Source organism: Hydractinia symbiolongicarpus, chromosome 14 (genome assembly GCF_029227915.1).
Source record: "Hydractinia symbiolongicarpus strain clone_291-10 chromosome 14, HSymV2.1, whole genome shotgun sequence".
Lineage (NCBI taxonomy): Eukaryota > Metazoa > Cnidaria > Hydrozoa > Anthoathecata > Hydractiniidae > Hydractinia > Hydractinia symbiolongicarpus.
This window is the reverse complement of record NC_079888.1, coordinates 16,042,346-16,057,212: the sequence shown is the minus strand read 5'-3', so window position 1 is coordinate 16,057,212 and position 14,867 is coordinate 16,042,346. Positions and strand designations below refer to the sequence as shown.

General features: G+C 33.3%; 2 protein-coding genes across 2 annotated transcripts; one reads left to right on the top strand and one right to left on the bottom strand.

Annotated features, from left to right (window-relative positions):
- Positions 1–453: 453 nt before the first annotated feature.
- LOC130625996 (membrane-spanning 4-domains subfamily A member 4D-like) lies at positions 454–5,759 on the top strand. The gene is made up of 5 exons (XM_057441117.1): positions 454–702; positions 2,760–2,816; positions 4,065–4,239; positions 4,510–4,637; positions 5,311–5,759. The coding sequence occupies exons 1-5, from the start codon at positions 547–549 to the stop codon at positions 5,407–5,409; spliced, it is 615 nt and encodes a 204-aa protein (XP_057297100.1). The 5' UTR covers positions 454–546; the 3' UTR covers positions 5,410–5,759.
- Positions 5,760–8,560: 2,801 nt separating this feature from the next.
- Positions 8,561–14,862, bottom strand: LOC130625949 (protein CFAP276-like). Its single transcript, XM_057441072.1, has 5 exons — positions 14,717–14,862; positions 11,053–11,169; positions 9,816–9,931; positions 9,299–9,417; positions 8,561–8,938 (listed from the first exon to the last, which is right to left on the bottom strand). Exons 1-5 carry the CDS (start codon positions 14,786–14,788, stop codon positions 8,868–8,870), a joined length of 495 nt encoding a protein of 164 aa, XP_057297055.1. The 5' UTR covers positions 14,789–14,862; the 3' UTR covers positions 8,561–8,867.
- Positions 14,863–14,867: the final 5 nt, after the last annotated feature.

Here is a 14,867-nt window from a genome sequence, read left to right as displayed (position 1 = left end):
ATGCAATGTCTTCAAGATATTCGAAAGTTTATCGAATTTCAAAATGAGTGTTTTCTTTTGATGTCGCTATGCTACGATGAATTAATTTTTATTTTTTGCTAGAGTAAAACGTTGTGAGAATTGGTGTGAATAAAAACCGATACAACTCAATTTCAGTTTTAATTATATATTAGAAAAAAGTTGTTTTGTTACTATGGATATGGAAGCGATATTGTGTTAACAATTTTAAAGACTGGCTATTCACATTAAATGTTATATTTTTATAATTTTTTTTAACTTGTTGTCATGTGCTAAAGTTTTAAATTATTCCATTTTATGGTGCAGTTAACCTTTTTATGAGGATCTATTATTTTTATATTATTTTATATCAATTTTATGTCGTGCAAAGTGGGTCCTGAATTTATCATATACTAACTCTGTTGCTAGAAACCCAATATTTTGAAAAAATATAAATTTTAAATTTTAATGTTGCGTTGCGATTAAAAGCTCATAGAAGAAGTTAAAAAGTTTTTCAACATTATAGATTATTTAGAATAAAAATCGAAAATGGCTGGAGAGATTCTGAAAGGTCATGCGATGGCAGGGCTTGTCCTTGGAGCAATCGAACTTGTTCTGGCACTTATTGTGATCATATGTTCTTTTGTAATGGCGGGAAAAGCCGAAATGAGCACTAGCCTGACTCCGTATTGGGCTGGAATACCTGTAAGTTGGTTTACCTTTATTTTCTTGTCAGATTAATAACATGGGCTAATATATCCTTTGCTCAGTTTTTTATACAACAAACAAACAAAAAAATACCATAAAGATAAAGGGCTAAACTATAAAATACCCCCCGTAAAAAAAATGAGACTATAAGACTCTGCAACGCAGCAACGCAATAATAAAAAAAATTAAACTAACAAATATAGCAGCAGCAACAACGCAGCTACGCACGCAGCTACGCAAAGCTCAGTATTTCTAGATTAACACACAGTTGGTCAGTTAAACTGAAGTAAAATATCAACAAACATACCAAGTTGGTTTGTTACACTAAACATTTTGTAATATAACGACTTCGCTTTCATGATTCTATAGTTTAGCCTCATAGTGTATACATTCGTAATGACAAATTTTTCGTTCTTTAAATAGTTTCCTTATTCATTTAATATTTTTAGTTATTAAAAAACATTGATATAATGTTAAACAATGTTTTTTTAAACTAGTTTAATTTTAAAAACGAAGCTTTTGCTCAGATCCCTCTTAACTATCTAATACCATTTAAAACTATTTTTCTGAGTAGCTGCATTGCTGCGTAGCTGAGTATCCACGTTGCTGTATTGCTGAGTAGCTGTGTTGTTGAGTAGCTGTGTTGCTGCGTAGCTGAGTATCCACGTTCCTGTATTGCTGAGTAGCTGTGTTGCTGCGTTGCTGAGCATCTACGTTGCTGTATTGCTGAGTACGTGCGTTGTTGCGTTGCTGAGCATCTACGTTGCTGTATTGCTGAGTACGTGCGTTGTTGCGTTGCTGAGCATCTACGTTGCTGTATTGCTGAGTAGATGCGTTGCTGCGTAGCTGAGCATCTACGTTGCTGTATTGCTGAGTAGGTGCGTTGTTGCGTTGCTGAGTTACATAGTTTTAATTTTTTTACGGGGGGGTATTCTATAATTTTAAAAATGTACTACACATCTAATCACCAAATGTCTTGCAAAGAAAGTGTAGTGTCCTTCTTACTGGACAGAGTCAGTGGAGGGAATGACTGAAAGAAAGGGTTATCTCATATAAACAACGCCTTACTTGCAAATGGGTACTCGAGACAGACCATTAAGAAGGTTGAGAGGAAAATCATGAACAGGACTGATAAGAGCAGTGACAGGGAAGATGCGGAAAATGAACCAGTAGCCACAAGTAACATACTTCGTCGGGTATTGAAAGATCATAAAATAAAGCCAGTGTTTCAATCTAAAAACACGCTACGTAGTGTACTGTCGCATCTGAAAGACACAATATGTCTAGAGAGTCAATGTAATTTTGTCTACGAAATCCCGTGTAAGGATTGTGATGCTGTTTATGTCGGTGAAACAAAACGAATGTTTAAACAACGTGTGCAAGAGCACAAAAGAGCCGTACGCAACGCAGATACAGACAAAAATGAGATTGTGGACCATAGCTGGAAGAATGATCATGTTATAGAGTGGGACAATAATAAGATCATAGACCGAGAGTCTGGTTTGACAGCAAGAAACGTAAAAGAAACCATAAATAGTATAGACAGAAATACTCATATTAATAGTATTTCCTATCAACTTCCAGAAATATGGTTACCCGCACTTCGGAAAGCGAACATTTAGAAACAAGTGCAAAAAATGGTTCGGGACAAACGTAACAAAAAAGTGAACTTTTAGAAAAAGGAAAGATTTTAATCAATTTATTGCTTCCGTGAAAATGTTAATTACTTTAATTACTGTGATCTGATTGGTTAATTTCGATCCTCTAATTATCTCTTCAAATAATAAATAGCCAAAAATAATTACGATCATTGCCCGTCGATGACAGCTGTAGCTGTCGAAAGGTAGCCTAGAATAAAATCGCTTGTTTATGACATGATAATATTTATATTATTCAATGGGTATTCTATAGTTGCTCCGAAGAAAGAAAAAGACAGAACAGAAGAAGACGGGCACATATTTTTATCTCATATTTTTAGCAAGTCGATGTGGCTCTGTAATATACTAAATGAAACTTAAAATAATTTCATGTGTTAACTTTTTTTCTTATTTTAGTTTATCATTCCCGGAATTTTGGGTCTTGTAACGGGATTCACAAAAAACAAATGCGCGGTAAGTTAAATATCAATCAATTATGTTAAGAAACGTTAACTCTATTTCCAGTGGAGCAAAACAGGGACGATACTTGGAACTTGCTTTTGTTACATGTGTTAATGACTGAATAACTTCAAATTGATCTGTTTTGAGACTAATAAGGTATTATGCGTTCTCGACCCCAGAGATTTTTAAGATAAACCTCCATGTTTTAATCTCAAAGAGCGCTGGGGTCGAGAATGGATGTTATGCCAACATCAGTTAATATTGTTTAATCGGAATACAGTATTCTCTCCAAGTAACAGACACTCTAAAAGGCGGACACCTCTGATTAGCGGACACTTTGGTCATACAACTGCCGTTTTCTAGTCAAAGTCTCATGAATAACTTTCCAAAAAGCGGACACTTAATTAGCGGACACTCTAATTGGTGGATAATATTTTTGCACCAAAGAGCAAATATGGATTTTTTCTCTCTCCCAATTAGCGAACAGTCCAAAAAATCAAAAGCAAAGAAAAATAGACAAAAATGAATAGTTTTTCTAACGTTTATTTCAAACATTCTACAATTTTTGTGTCTATCTTGCTTTTAATCTCGTCAATTTTCTTTATTGACCACTTTATCAGCTTGTAACCATGAAGGCGATACATAACAGGAACATGTACAACATGTTTAATCGTTTATCCATCTTTTTTAAAATTTGTATGGAAGACTTCAAAGATTGGAAGTTTGGTTCGTTGTTATTATGTTAATATTATATTATCATTTGGGGTTCTTCCTTTGTGATACAAAAATCGGCTTTATTTTCTAATTTGCAGGTTAAAATGTAAAACTTTCCAAAAGGCGGACACTTCCAATTAGCGGACACTTTAGTCATGCACCGATGCTGTCCGCTAATTGGAGAGTTTCACCATGGTTCTCAGATGTTTTTACTTTTGAACGAATGCAATAAAACATTTAAAACTAAGGTGAAGGCAACTGGAATCTATAAATCACGTCAAAGCCTGCAAAAAATAATCATTTACAGCGACGAAAATTTCCTTCGTTGAACATTGCACTTCATTGAGCATAAAAAACGAAAATTTAAGTAATCTATTCTCGTCATTTCACTAAGTTTTATGAAAAAACATTACCGAAAAAAACAAAAAAACACAGTGGAAACGTGCAAAATGTCAAAACCAATATTGTCCTTGTTTTTCTTAATTTTTTCTTGTCAAAGTGTTACAAATAAATGTCAAGGTACTGCTATACAACTTCTAATTATAGATGATTGCATTCATGGTTCTCAATATTCTATGCTTCATTCTGCAAGGTTTGGGAACCATTCTAGTTGCGATTGTGGTAGCTATATGGGCTGCGTATGCGAGTGCTGTTGACGATTGCACAAAAATTGGAGAAGCCTGCTATTGCAGAGTTGATGGTGAAACTAAAGTTATAAACGGTATGGGATATCGGGGTAGTTTCTACATCGCAACGAAATGAGATTCGATTCCTCAATGTTGTTTCCTTTACTTGGTGTTCTTTTTTGTTGGTGACGTGCATTTAAGGATTTATGTAAATGTTGTTCCCCACTGTTTACGCTTGCTAATTCTAACTCGAGAGTCAAATTGAAAACATTTTAAAACGCAATAATAATTTCTTAACTTTTACACTCATGCGGTGCATTCTGGTATGTTTATGGTGCATATAGGGTAAAATTTTTCTTTTCCAGGTATGTCAAACTGCGATGACTTAAAAGCTATTTCTACCTTACTGTACGTCATTGTCATCTTTTTGGTGATTGGTGCTATCGTGACATTAGCTGCTTCCATACTTGGTTGTGTGGCTACCTGCTGTACAGTAAGTTTTTGTTATTGTGTTGAACTACATAAGGTTAGGGGCCACTCAACAATTACGTAACGTCTGAGGGGTGAAGGGTATGATAATTTTTGTTATAAAAATTTAGTGGGGAGGGAAAGAGGTATTTTATTATGTAACATAGAGTCTTTATGTCTTACGGATATTTTTAGTTATTCTAGTGAAGGTTTTATAAGTGCGTACGTACTCAATTTGACGATCTGTAATTCCATTTTTTTTACATTTTAATGTTTTCGAATCTTCTCCATTAATTCTGTTAAAACAAGTCGTTATTAGAAATAGATGAAATTATTTCACTTACCTTAGAGATTTTAAAAATGAGATGTTTTGCAAGTGTTTGCAACATGTGATCTGATAATACGATGTTCTGTCTTTATGAAAAAATCTCTTGTTTGTGTACTCTTTAAACCTTTGTAATTCCTTTCTTTTTAAGTTGGGAGGAGGCCTAAATGTGAAATTGTAGTGGATGTAAGCGTACGCAAGGGACGGGATGAGGCAAAAGCGAAGGAAGAAGGGGTGGGGGATACCTTCATGGATTCACCCTAAGAAAAGTTAGTTAAAGTGAAATTGTGGCAATTTGAGAAAATGTTCTACTGTCACTTCTTTTATGCGGAGTAAATCTAAGTTGTGTTTTTACGAAACGTTCTTATTTTAGTCAAATGCCACTACCACAGTGATTGTACAACAGCCTGGAATGGTAATGCAAGTTCCCCCTCAACAACAACAGCAGCAAACCTATCCAATGAAGCAGTGAGAATTTCCGAAGATCCTGGCTATAGGGGAAAATTTTTTTCAAAATTTGTTTGAGTATCTAACGAAAAGGGAAAACATTGTGGAAAAAAAAGTATTTTTGGTCAGCATTCAATCTTTTTTTCTTGTGAGACTCTTCTGAGGATTATGCCCTTGAGTTTATTAATAGTTCGTGGTTCCACTTTATGATGTGGCTAATACTTTTGGTTTGTTGAAATGTATTATTCTAGTAAAGTAGAAGACTTACATTCTCTTGTATTATTTGTTAATTGATAATTTAATGTGTATATAACAGCGAAAATTTATTGCACAAATGGTTAAGCTGTTCATTTTATCACTTTCTTTGTCATAAAACTTTTTAGTTATATTTTCTTGGTTAATGTGAAGAATTTGAAAAGTTTTATAAGCAGCACTTTATGAGCTTTACTAGTAGCGCATTTGGCTTGTAATCGTTAAGTTTCAGGTTTGATTCCTCACCCCGGCGCACTTTAAATGTAGTCTTTTTAACCCATTTGGTGCATTGTCCTGACCGCGAATAGGATAGTGGCAGGAAAGTCAAAGAAACGTATCTCTGGCGGTAATGTAACATGCTTAAGTGGATCGCAAACCGGCCAACATGTTGACCAACATTTTTGACCAACATTTGTGACCAACATTTCGGGCAACATGTTGGTACGGTTTCGTTAACGTGTATTTTTTAAAAAAACAAATAGCCACATTACGAAATGTTCATTCATTTGCTTTTGACCTCTAATGAAGAAGGATGCAAAAAATTCGAATTAACACGTTCGAAAGCTAAAATGTTAGTCGACTTTTTGTCAAACATGTTGGTTACCCAGCGCAAACCGACAAACATGCAAATTTAGGCGGAAATGTTGGCCAACATTTATTAAATATTTAATAAAGTTAGCCAACATTTTTTGAGATTTTTTATCTTTTTTGAGCATGTTGGCGCCTAACGCAAACCAGCCAACATTGTTGGCCGGTTTGGGCCCCCTTTACAGTCGAAGGGGAAGAAAAGGCAGTTGTTAGATTGGAATCCCCACGTTACGTTATTACAAGCTCGTGAGCTTGTATTAAAACGCAAATGTGTCCCATAAGAATGGAAATTTTTGCCTCTCTGAGCACCGACACGGGAGTAGTTGTGTGTTCGAATCTCATCTTGGTAACTATTTTTACTTTTTTTTTGTTAATTAAAAAAAGATAAGTGTTCGAAAGCTTTATTTAACTAACTAACTAACTAACTGGTAAATTAAAGGTGTTTCCACCAAAGTTTTCAAAAGTAAATGTAGGCAGAATTAAGGTCTCCCCAAATGCCTGGAAAGTAGTCTGCGAAAAATAAAATTTCCACAACAATACGTAAGAAAATATTTTTTAACAGCTATTTCCTTTTTCGAACAATTAAGATTTACTCATATATTATTTTTATTTTGCTCTTTATCACTGAGTGACTTTCTTATACCCTGTTTCTTTTTTTCTTTTTTTTTTTTTGGGGGGGGGGGGTACTGAATTACTGTATTTCGCAAATTTTAGGTGGGGCTTTGGTCTTTCTTCTTCCTGTGAGTCAGTTTACCCCAGACTGACGCATCGAAAATTGACTTTTTTTCTGTTCACAAAGATCTCACAAATCAATTTTGAAAAACAACTGCGTAGTGCGTAACAAATATCATCGCCTATCTGAATAGCGAAATATGTTGTGTTGTGTCTAACTTTGTAACAAAAATCACAATCTGATAGACAGCTTTTTGTAAACTTTATTTGCGAGGTTGTTTGCGTATATCATACGTCTTGTTTACTTACTATGCACAACAGAGGTTTAAATTAACTTTGCGAGCAAGTGAATTTGTTATTTCAAAGTACCTTAAGGGAATTAATTTTCGCGTACACGACCCTTCCTTAATTTTTGCGGAAAAAAAGGAATCAATTTTCGCCGATCTCTCGGCAAAGGAAATTTCGCGGGAATTAATTTTCGCGGTTGAAAGAGTTGAAAATTTCGCGGCAATTCATTTTCGCGATTGAAGCTTTTAACGAATTTCGCGGATATGCAAAATCAGGGAATACGTCTTTTTCACTTTAAAACTTCTATATAATCGAACACTGGGAATACGAAGTTTCGGTATACATTTCTAAAGAAGGAATCGAAGAAAATTTATAAATTTTAAAAGGTTTTTTATTTTGGAAAAACGTTTTTAACAATTTCTTAATTACAATTATTCATCATTGTCGAGGTCATCTTGTAAAATGCTAAAAATATTTTCGTCATCATCTTCGTATTCCGACTCGCTATCTATATTAAAAAATTAAGGATTTTGATTTTTTTTTTGCATATTTCGCAGGAATTTATTTTCGCGGTTGGAAGTTTTCTACGTAATTCGCGGTAACTTATTTTCGCGGATCAGGCCTTCCCATATTTTTCGCGGGATTTTATTTTCGCGGAAATAGCCAAAATCCGCGAAAATTAATTCCCTTAAGGTAGTTAGTCTACAAGCAATAAGTAAGCACGATTTAAATTTGGAGAGACACGTAAAAAAGAGATACGCAAGCAACATTCAGCCTCAGTCAAAAGGTTGTGTTACCTTGGATGTGTTACTAAGCATGTGATGCTTTCAAATTACGCAACCAAGACTTTATGCCAGTCTCACTCATACCAGTCTTGCCTCCCTAAAAAAGCGCTTACCGTGGCTTTCTATGAACAGTTTATAAACAACCCAACTACGTAAAAATTTAAGAACATATCGCCGAAAATATTTTAACTCTGCCTGCCTTTTCCAAAATTTTTAATTTAATTATCCATGCTTATTCTTACTCGTAGTAGCCTTCCACTAATCTTACCTCCCGTGAAGAAAAAAAAACAAATTGCTTTTATATGAAAGCGCTCGAAAAGTTGTCTACGAATCTTGTTATTTTATTCCAAAATCTCGATCGGTTCTCAAGATTTTTGACGAGGAAGTAAACCTCTTATGTGACAAGCGTATGGATGGTCGAGAACATCATGCGATAATTATATAAAAAAATCGATTTGATAATCAAAACAAAACTAAACAAGAGAGACATTCGTCTTGAGCCATCTACTGTGGCTGCGGAATATTGGTTAGTCGTTAAGTTTGTTGAAAAATAGTCGTAAAATAGTCATTTCAAAAAAAATATGAACAGAATTACAGATTTCCGATTATATATTTATAGGAAAAATAAATTTTTAAAATACAACATTAAAAAAAAAAAATTTCCTAAAAACTTTGCATTATATCAAACGAACCAAAACAGCTGCGCTTGCAATTTTACTGAACACTGAAGCTGACAAAATGTTTTTAGCTAGCTAAGACCTTGCCTAACGAATGAAAAATACCCACCTGGATTTATATAATCACTAGAGCAATAAAAAGTACTTACAAAAATATATACAAATATATGAATCACTTGCATTAAATATAAAAATATATTAAAAATAAATAAATGAATCAATCAACATCCATAAAAGCCGCCATCATGTTTTCGAGAGTACCCTCTGTTTGTGGCAGCGCTGTGATGGCTCGCTGTAAAAAAAAAGAATTATGTCATACTATTTTCTTAGAGACATTAGGCTAAGCTTACACTCTAACAAAATTTACAGAATAAAAATGTATAGTTAATAAAACCTGCTTTGGTAATATATTTTCCCTTCAAAGATTTATGCATGAAAATTTATATACGAAGAATAAAATAATTGATTATGTAAGGCTTTGATTACACGCCACCTTCTTAATAAGCACCCGCTCGAATAAATTTCCCTGCAAAAATGCCTGACTTAGAAGGGTGTTTATTTAACCCTTGGAACACCATTAGAGCCCAGTTTTCATATGACAAACAAAACACAGCATTTCATTTTCCATATTTCGAAAGGTGATAATACTTACGTATGGCTCCGTTTATACTATGGATACTTTCTTTTTTGTCAGACATGGATACAATTGGAATTTTCTTTCCCGCAGCATTGTCCATGGATGATGGGTCCGAACGGTTCTTTAACACTCGCCTAAAAATTTTTTTTAGCTACAATCGTGGAGAAAAATAATAAAACCAAGGTAGTATTTAAAAACACGGCCAAATAGATCAAATAGTCACGACTCTCCACCAGTCAGACTGCATAGTCGCCTGCAAAACGAAATAATTCACGTTGGTGTCAACGACAATTAGCATATTTCAGGACTATGAATTAGACTAAATAACCTAAGGTACAAGGGAAGTTTGACAAGTTTAAATACGCGACTCTAATTTATCAACAACTAAGGTAATCACTGTCAGTGGCAAAATTCGAAATTAGCTTTTCTGCCTCGTTACATTTTGTCCATGATTGTAAACAGTAAAAATAAATAAAGAAATAAGAACAATAGTAACTGGATTTTAGTCGACTTATACTAGCCTCTCACTTACCCATGTGGTAAACCCAGGGTTTCTGGTTGATATAAAGTCTGGGCACTAGATTGTAAAAATTCTTGATGGTGATCGTAAACAGACTTAATAACGAAATCCAAACTATCGTTCGGAGTCTAAAAAAAATGTAGTTACTGTAAGCGAGAAAACCGCAAATGCATTTTAATGGCAGATAGATACTACAAAAGGGCTAGGTAATGAAAGGTTGCAATTCTTTTTTAAAAGACAGATTTAAGGAGATTAAGGACTTTTAATGAGAACTTTCAACCTTTTTTTTAAGCAGATACCGGGTTTTTATATAAAAAAGGAGATTTGAAGGAATCTTTGCATTTTTCCAAAGAAATTGAGAATTTTTGACATTTTAAAACATAATGCTATGAGTAAAGAACACATTTGACGTATTTAAGGGGCAAATCATATAGGTATGTAAAAGTTAATTTGACAAGATTTAAAAATAAAGTTCCTAAAAAATTTACGTCTAGGAGAAAGTTGAGGAGTTTTGAGAACTATTTTTTAAAATTAAGGAGAATTGAGGAGTTTTAAGAACTATTTTTTAAAATTAAGGAGAGTTGAGGAGTTTTAAGAACTATTTTTTTAAAATTAAGAAGAATTGAGGAGTTTTAAGAACTATTTTTTAAAATTTAGGAGAATTGAGGAGTTTGGGGGAGGCTTACTTTAGGTTTTTCTTTAGGTCAAAATAATTAAATGAGCGCTTATTACATGACGAACACAGTTAGTGTTTACTGCCGACGCTTTAAAAGCTTTTGATTTACGTCAGCAGATTTTCGCCAATTAACACAAGTTAGCCGACGTGAAACACAAGTTTACCGACCCGAAACACAAGTTTGCCGACGTGAAACAAAAGTTTGCCAACGTGAAACACAAGTTTACCAATGCAAAACATAAGTTTGCCGACGTGAAACACAAGTTTGTAATGTAAAACACAAGTTTACGAACGTAAAACACAAGTTTGCAAACATGAAACACAAGTTTACCGACGTAAAACACAAATTTGCCAACGTGAAACACAAGTTTGCAACGTAAAACACAAGTTCGCAAACGTAAAATACAAGTTTGCAAAAGTGAAACACAAGTTTACCAACGTAAAACACAAGTTCGCCAACGTGAAAACTGTTCCATTTATGTGATCACTATCCATGTAGGAAAGACAAAAAAACAAAAAATTAGGGTGAAAATTAAAGAAAATTGTTGTTTCCACAAGTTTAAGTAAACCTACCTGCGGATCATGGTGAAATATTTCACGACGGACACTAGCTAGAGTTTTTGTTTCATATAAGCGATTCCACGGTTCATCTCTTTGAGACGATAAAGTTCTTTCTCTCTGCATTGGTTTCTAAAGGTTTCAAAATAATTTAAGTTAATTGTAACATGAAATGTTAAAGCTATTTGTTCGGATCTCCTGTAATAATACAAAAACCATGTCCATCTGTCTGTAACAGGCAAAGATGTGTTAATTTTCATTTGAAGTTTCCAAAGTAATAATGTTATCAAGTGTTAATCAACAAATTAAATGTCACAACGTCAATAGCTTAAATTAAACGTCAACAACTCAACATGTACTAATGAAGCTATTGTAACAAAGCAATTATAATTTTAAAGACATTTAGCTTGGGAATGAGGGGGTAACATCATTAATTTTTCACCTTGTGGGTAACTAGAGACAAACGTAGACCAACTTGGGTACGCTTGCCAAACGTGCGTCAACGAATCTGTTTCGGAATAGACAGGTTGATGACGACATTAAAAAGCTTTTAAGCCCCAATATCTCTGTAACTCTTCATGAAATGTACATGTTTTTGATTTTGTTAGGTAAAATTTCTAACCCCTTATATCTCCTTGAACATTCGTCAAAAGCACATAGTCCTACAAATTTTCTTTGCAACTGTTTCAAGCTCTACATATTACATGCAATGGAAAACAGATTTTGCCAAAAAAAGTTTTAGTATATATATACACTCTTGACGTCAGCCCCTGAAAAAACCTATATTTTTTCCATTGTTCCTCTGGTTTATCGACTAAGTTAAGCTATGTAACTTTCTTTCCTCAAAATTCTTACTTATGCCTGATATATATAATACAAAGTATGTCAACTTTCAGAATGCGACATAGTTAAGGTTACTGTAAAGGAAAAAACTCATTTGATGAGTAGTCTCAGAAAAACACTTATAATTTATCAATACTTTTATTTTTTTTTGTTTTTTTGTTTTTTTTGTTTCTGAATGCTTGATGAAAGACTTTTTTGATGGTGTTATTTTCGTGAGATGGTAATTTTCCAAAAACAAAATATAATGAAATAAACACACACCAATTTTTTTTCACCGTACATTTTAAAATGGCTTCTTTTTCCGAACGCGTGGTCGCAGACTTCTCGTTTTCGCACCATTATATTTAGCATAAATTAAATTCAAAAAGGTTCCATTTTTTTTCTAATAACGTCGTTATGAAATTATTTGTAATTATGTATAATCATTCAAAAAAATGCATATTTTTTTCTTTCTGTCCTCATAATTCGCTAATCAATAATTTATACAAAAAAATCCGGGAACCTTTTGTGCATAATTTATTCAGCTTTTTATCACCGAAAATTTCAATGACCAATAGGAAGTTTTCGGAAAAAGAGACCACAAACGTAAAGGCATGTATGCGAAAATTTACTAACGAGATATTTGTTTTTAAAGATTTTCGTAGGTGTTATAAAAATGTGTGAACTGAGTATGCAGAAAGATGATAGAAGTGCGAACTTTTTCTTTATGCTGAATATGCGTGCACAGGTTCAGAATTATTAATAGACAGAAGTCAGGTTTACAAGAGACAGCTCATATGCATATTCCTTAACTTAGACTTTTTTTAATTCGATAGTGAAAGTAAACTATCTAAAAAATATTATTATGCATATTTTATACAGGAGTTCCATATTATGCATAATGTTTACATAAAATATGCTAAACTCATTTTGCACATATTTTTTCAAAGGTGTGAAGGATATAACACCTCTAAAAAGGCTTTTTCCAGAAAAAAGGGATGTTCCAAATATTTTCATAGAATATAAAATATGTCATTGGAAAGAGAATTTTTTTTTCTGTATGTCATGAATTTTTTGCAAAAAACCTAAAAAAAAAATTGTTTCCTTTACTGTAAAACTTTGTGTTTTCGCTAACTTAGCAAAATTTTTCCAATAATAGTTGTTTTTGCTGTTCCAAAGGCTTCCAGTAAATTATACCGAAATCATAAGATTGCTTTTTCTCAGTTGTGACAAAATATTTGCCAGATGCCAGACAGATTGCCAGATGTTTTAAGCTTCTACCATTAAATAAGATTAGTTAGGGGAGGAGAAGGGGGGGGATCCACAGCTTCTTTGACTGGGCATAACTTTCAGGTGGCTACTGAGGTGTTGTCAAGAATATATATGCCCTAATAATAAAATATAGAAAAGATCTAAATGAAATATTGATACAACAAAGTGACATCATTTCTGACCTCAATGACGTCTTTAGATTGTTTTCATTGCCTGGAACATTAATAAATTCTATACTCTGAACATGTTATTAAAATATTTTTTTAAATTCAAATTAATTGCAAAAATGGAAAAAGGCCTATTTTAACCTAGGCATAAGTAGTTGTTGATTTATGGCCTTTGGGCACTTTATGCTTTCCATATTAATAACATATCAAAACCAGGCTTTTTTGGTCTAGTGTAGCACCAAAAAAGCTTGGTTTAATATGGTTAATCAGCAACCTAATTTAAGTTGATTTAGATAAACATTTTTGTCATGGAAGGTAAGCTTTAATTTGAAACCTTAAAAATAATAAATTTTAAGGTAAAAATTTTAATTTTTGAGTTAACTTCTGCTTTAACCTTATTTTTGCAGGATGGGCGATCCATCTTATTTTTAAATACAAAAAGAACTACATAGTACAAAGTGTGTTTTTGACATATTTTTTCTTTAACTAGCTTCCGGCTGTATACTGCATCCATGACCACATATAACAATTACAATTCTGTTCTCTCTATATATAGACAACTTCAAGGATCATTAAGAAAAAACAAAAGCTTTATATTAATCGTGAACGTGTGCAGAAGAAATTTAATTAAACAAATATAATGGACAGCTCATTATGTTCTTGTTAAGAGGTGGCTTCTCCCTTTGAATCACAAGACTTTCCTTTATTTTGAGTATATAGTTGTGTGCCTCTTTAACAACAATAGCAAAGTCATTAAAATTAGTGAGGCAATCACACTCCATCATATGGTCTCCTACGGCAGTGTCTTGTTGCTTAGCAACATGTTTTTTGGACACCCTTACTGGTTTTACCAACATAAGTAGCATTGCTTTTTTTTTATGCATGACAACTGTAGCAAAAAATCTTATTGTGACATAAATGACTTTCAACATGGTACAGTAGTGCTTATATTCCTACACTCCTGACACAAATCAGGTAGTGTTACTGCCTTTAGACCCAATTCAGACATCTTTGGCTCTTGCAATTACCATGTGCGAAAATCCCATTATAACGTAAACAGTAAAAGTTTGATACGATATTGTTTGTCTTTGTTAATGTTTATTTGCTACGATATTTCTACAATGCTTTGAAAAATAATGCAATGTCTTCGTTCTTTTACTGGATTGTATAGCAAATGTAGCGTTCTAGCAATTGTGTGGTGCATTGTAAAGGTTATTACATTTTACAAGTGGATATATATTGCTTCTTTTTTTGAAAATTACTTAAAATTTTAATGAAAATTAAAAAAGTAGCTACTAGAAAACTGTTAGCTAGCTACTTGTTGTGTGTTGTTGGCGTTAAAAATGTTGAATAAAAAAAGAAGAATAGAAATTGATCACAAGGGTAAGTTTTGGGACAATCTTTGAGTACAATCTCACCTGAATCTGTTTTCCTGAGGAAAAATCGTTATCGTTCTCAAACCGAGGAAAGGAAAAGGGGTCTCTGGACATTTTACTTTACTTTCTACCTGGCCCCTTGTTGTCATCGACGGCTCATTTACTGCGTTGTCATAGCGTCGTTTCTAAAAAT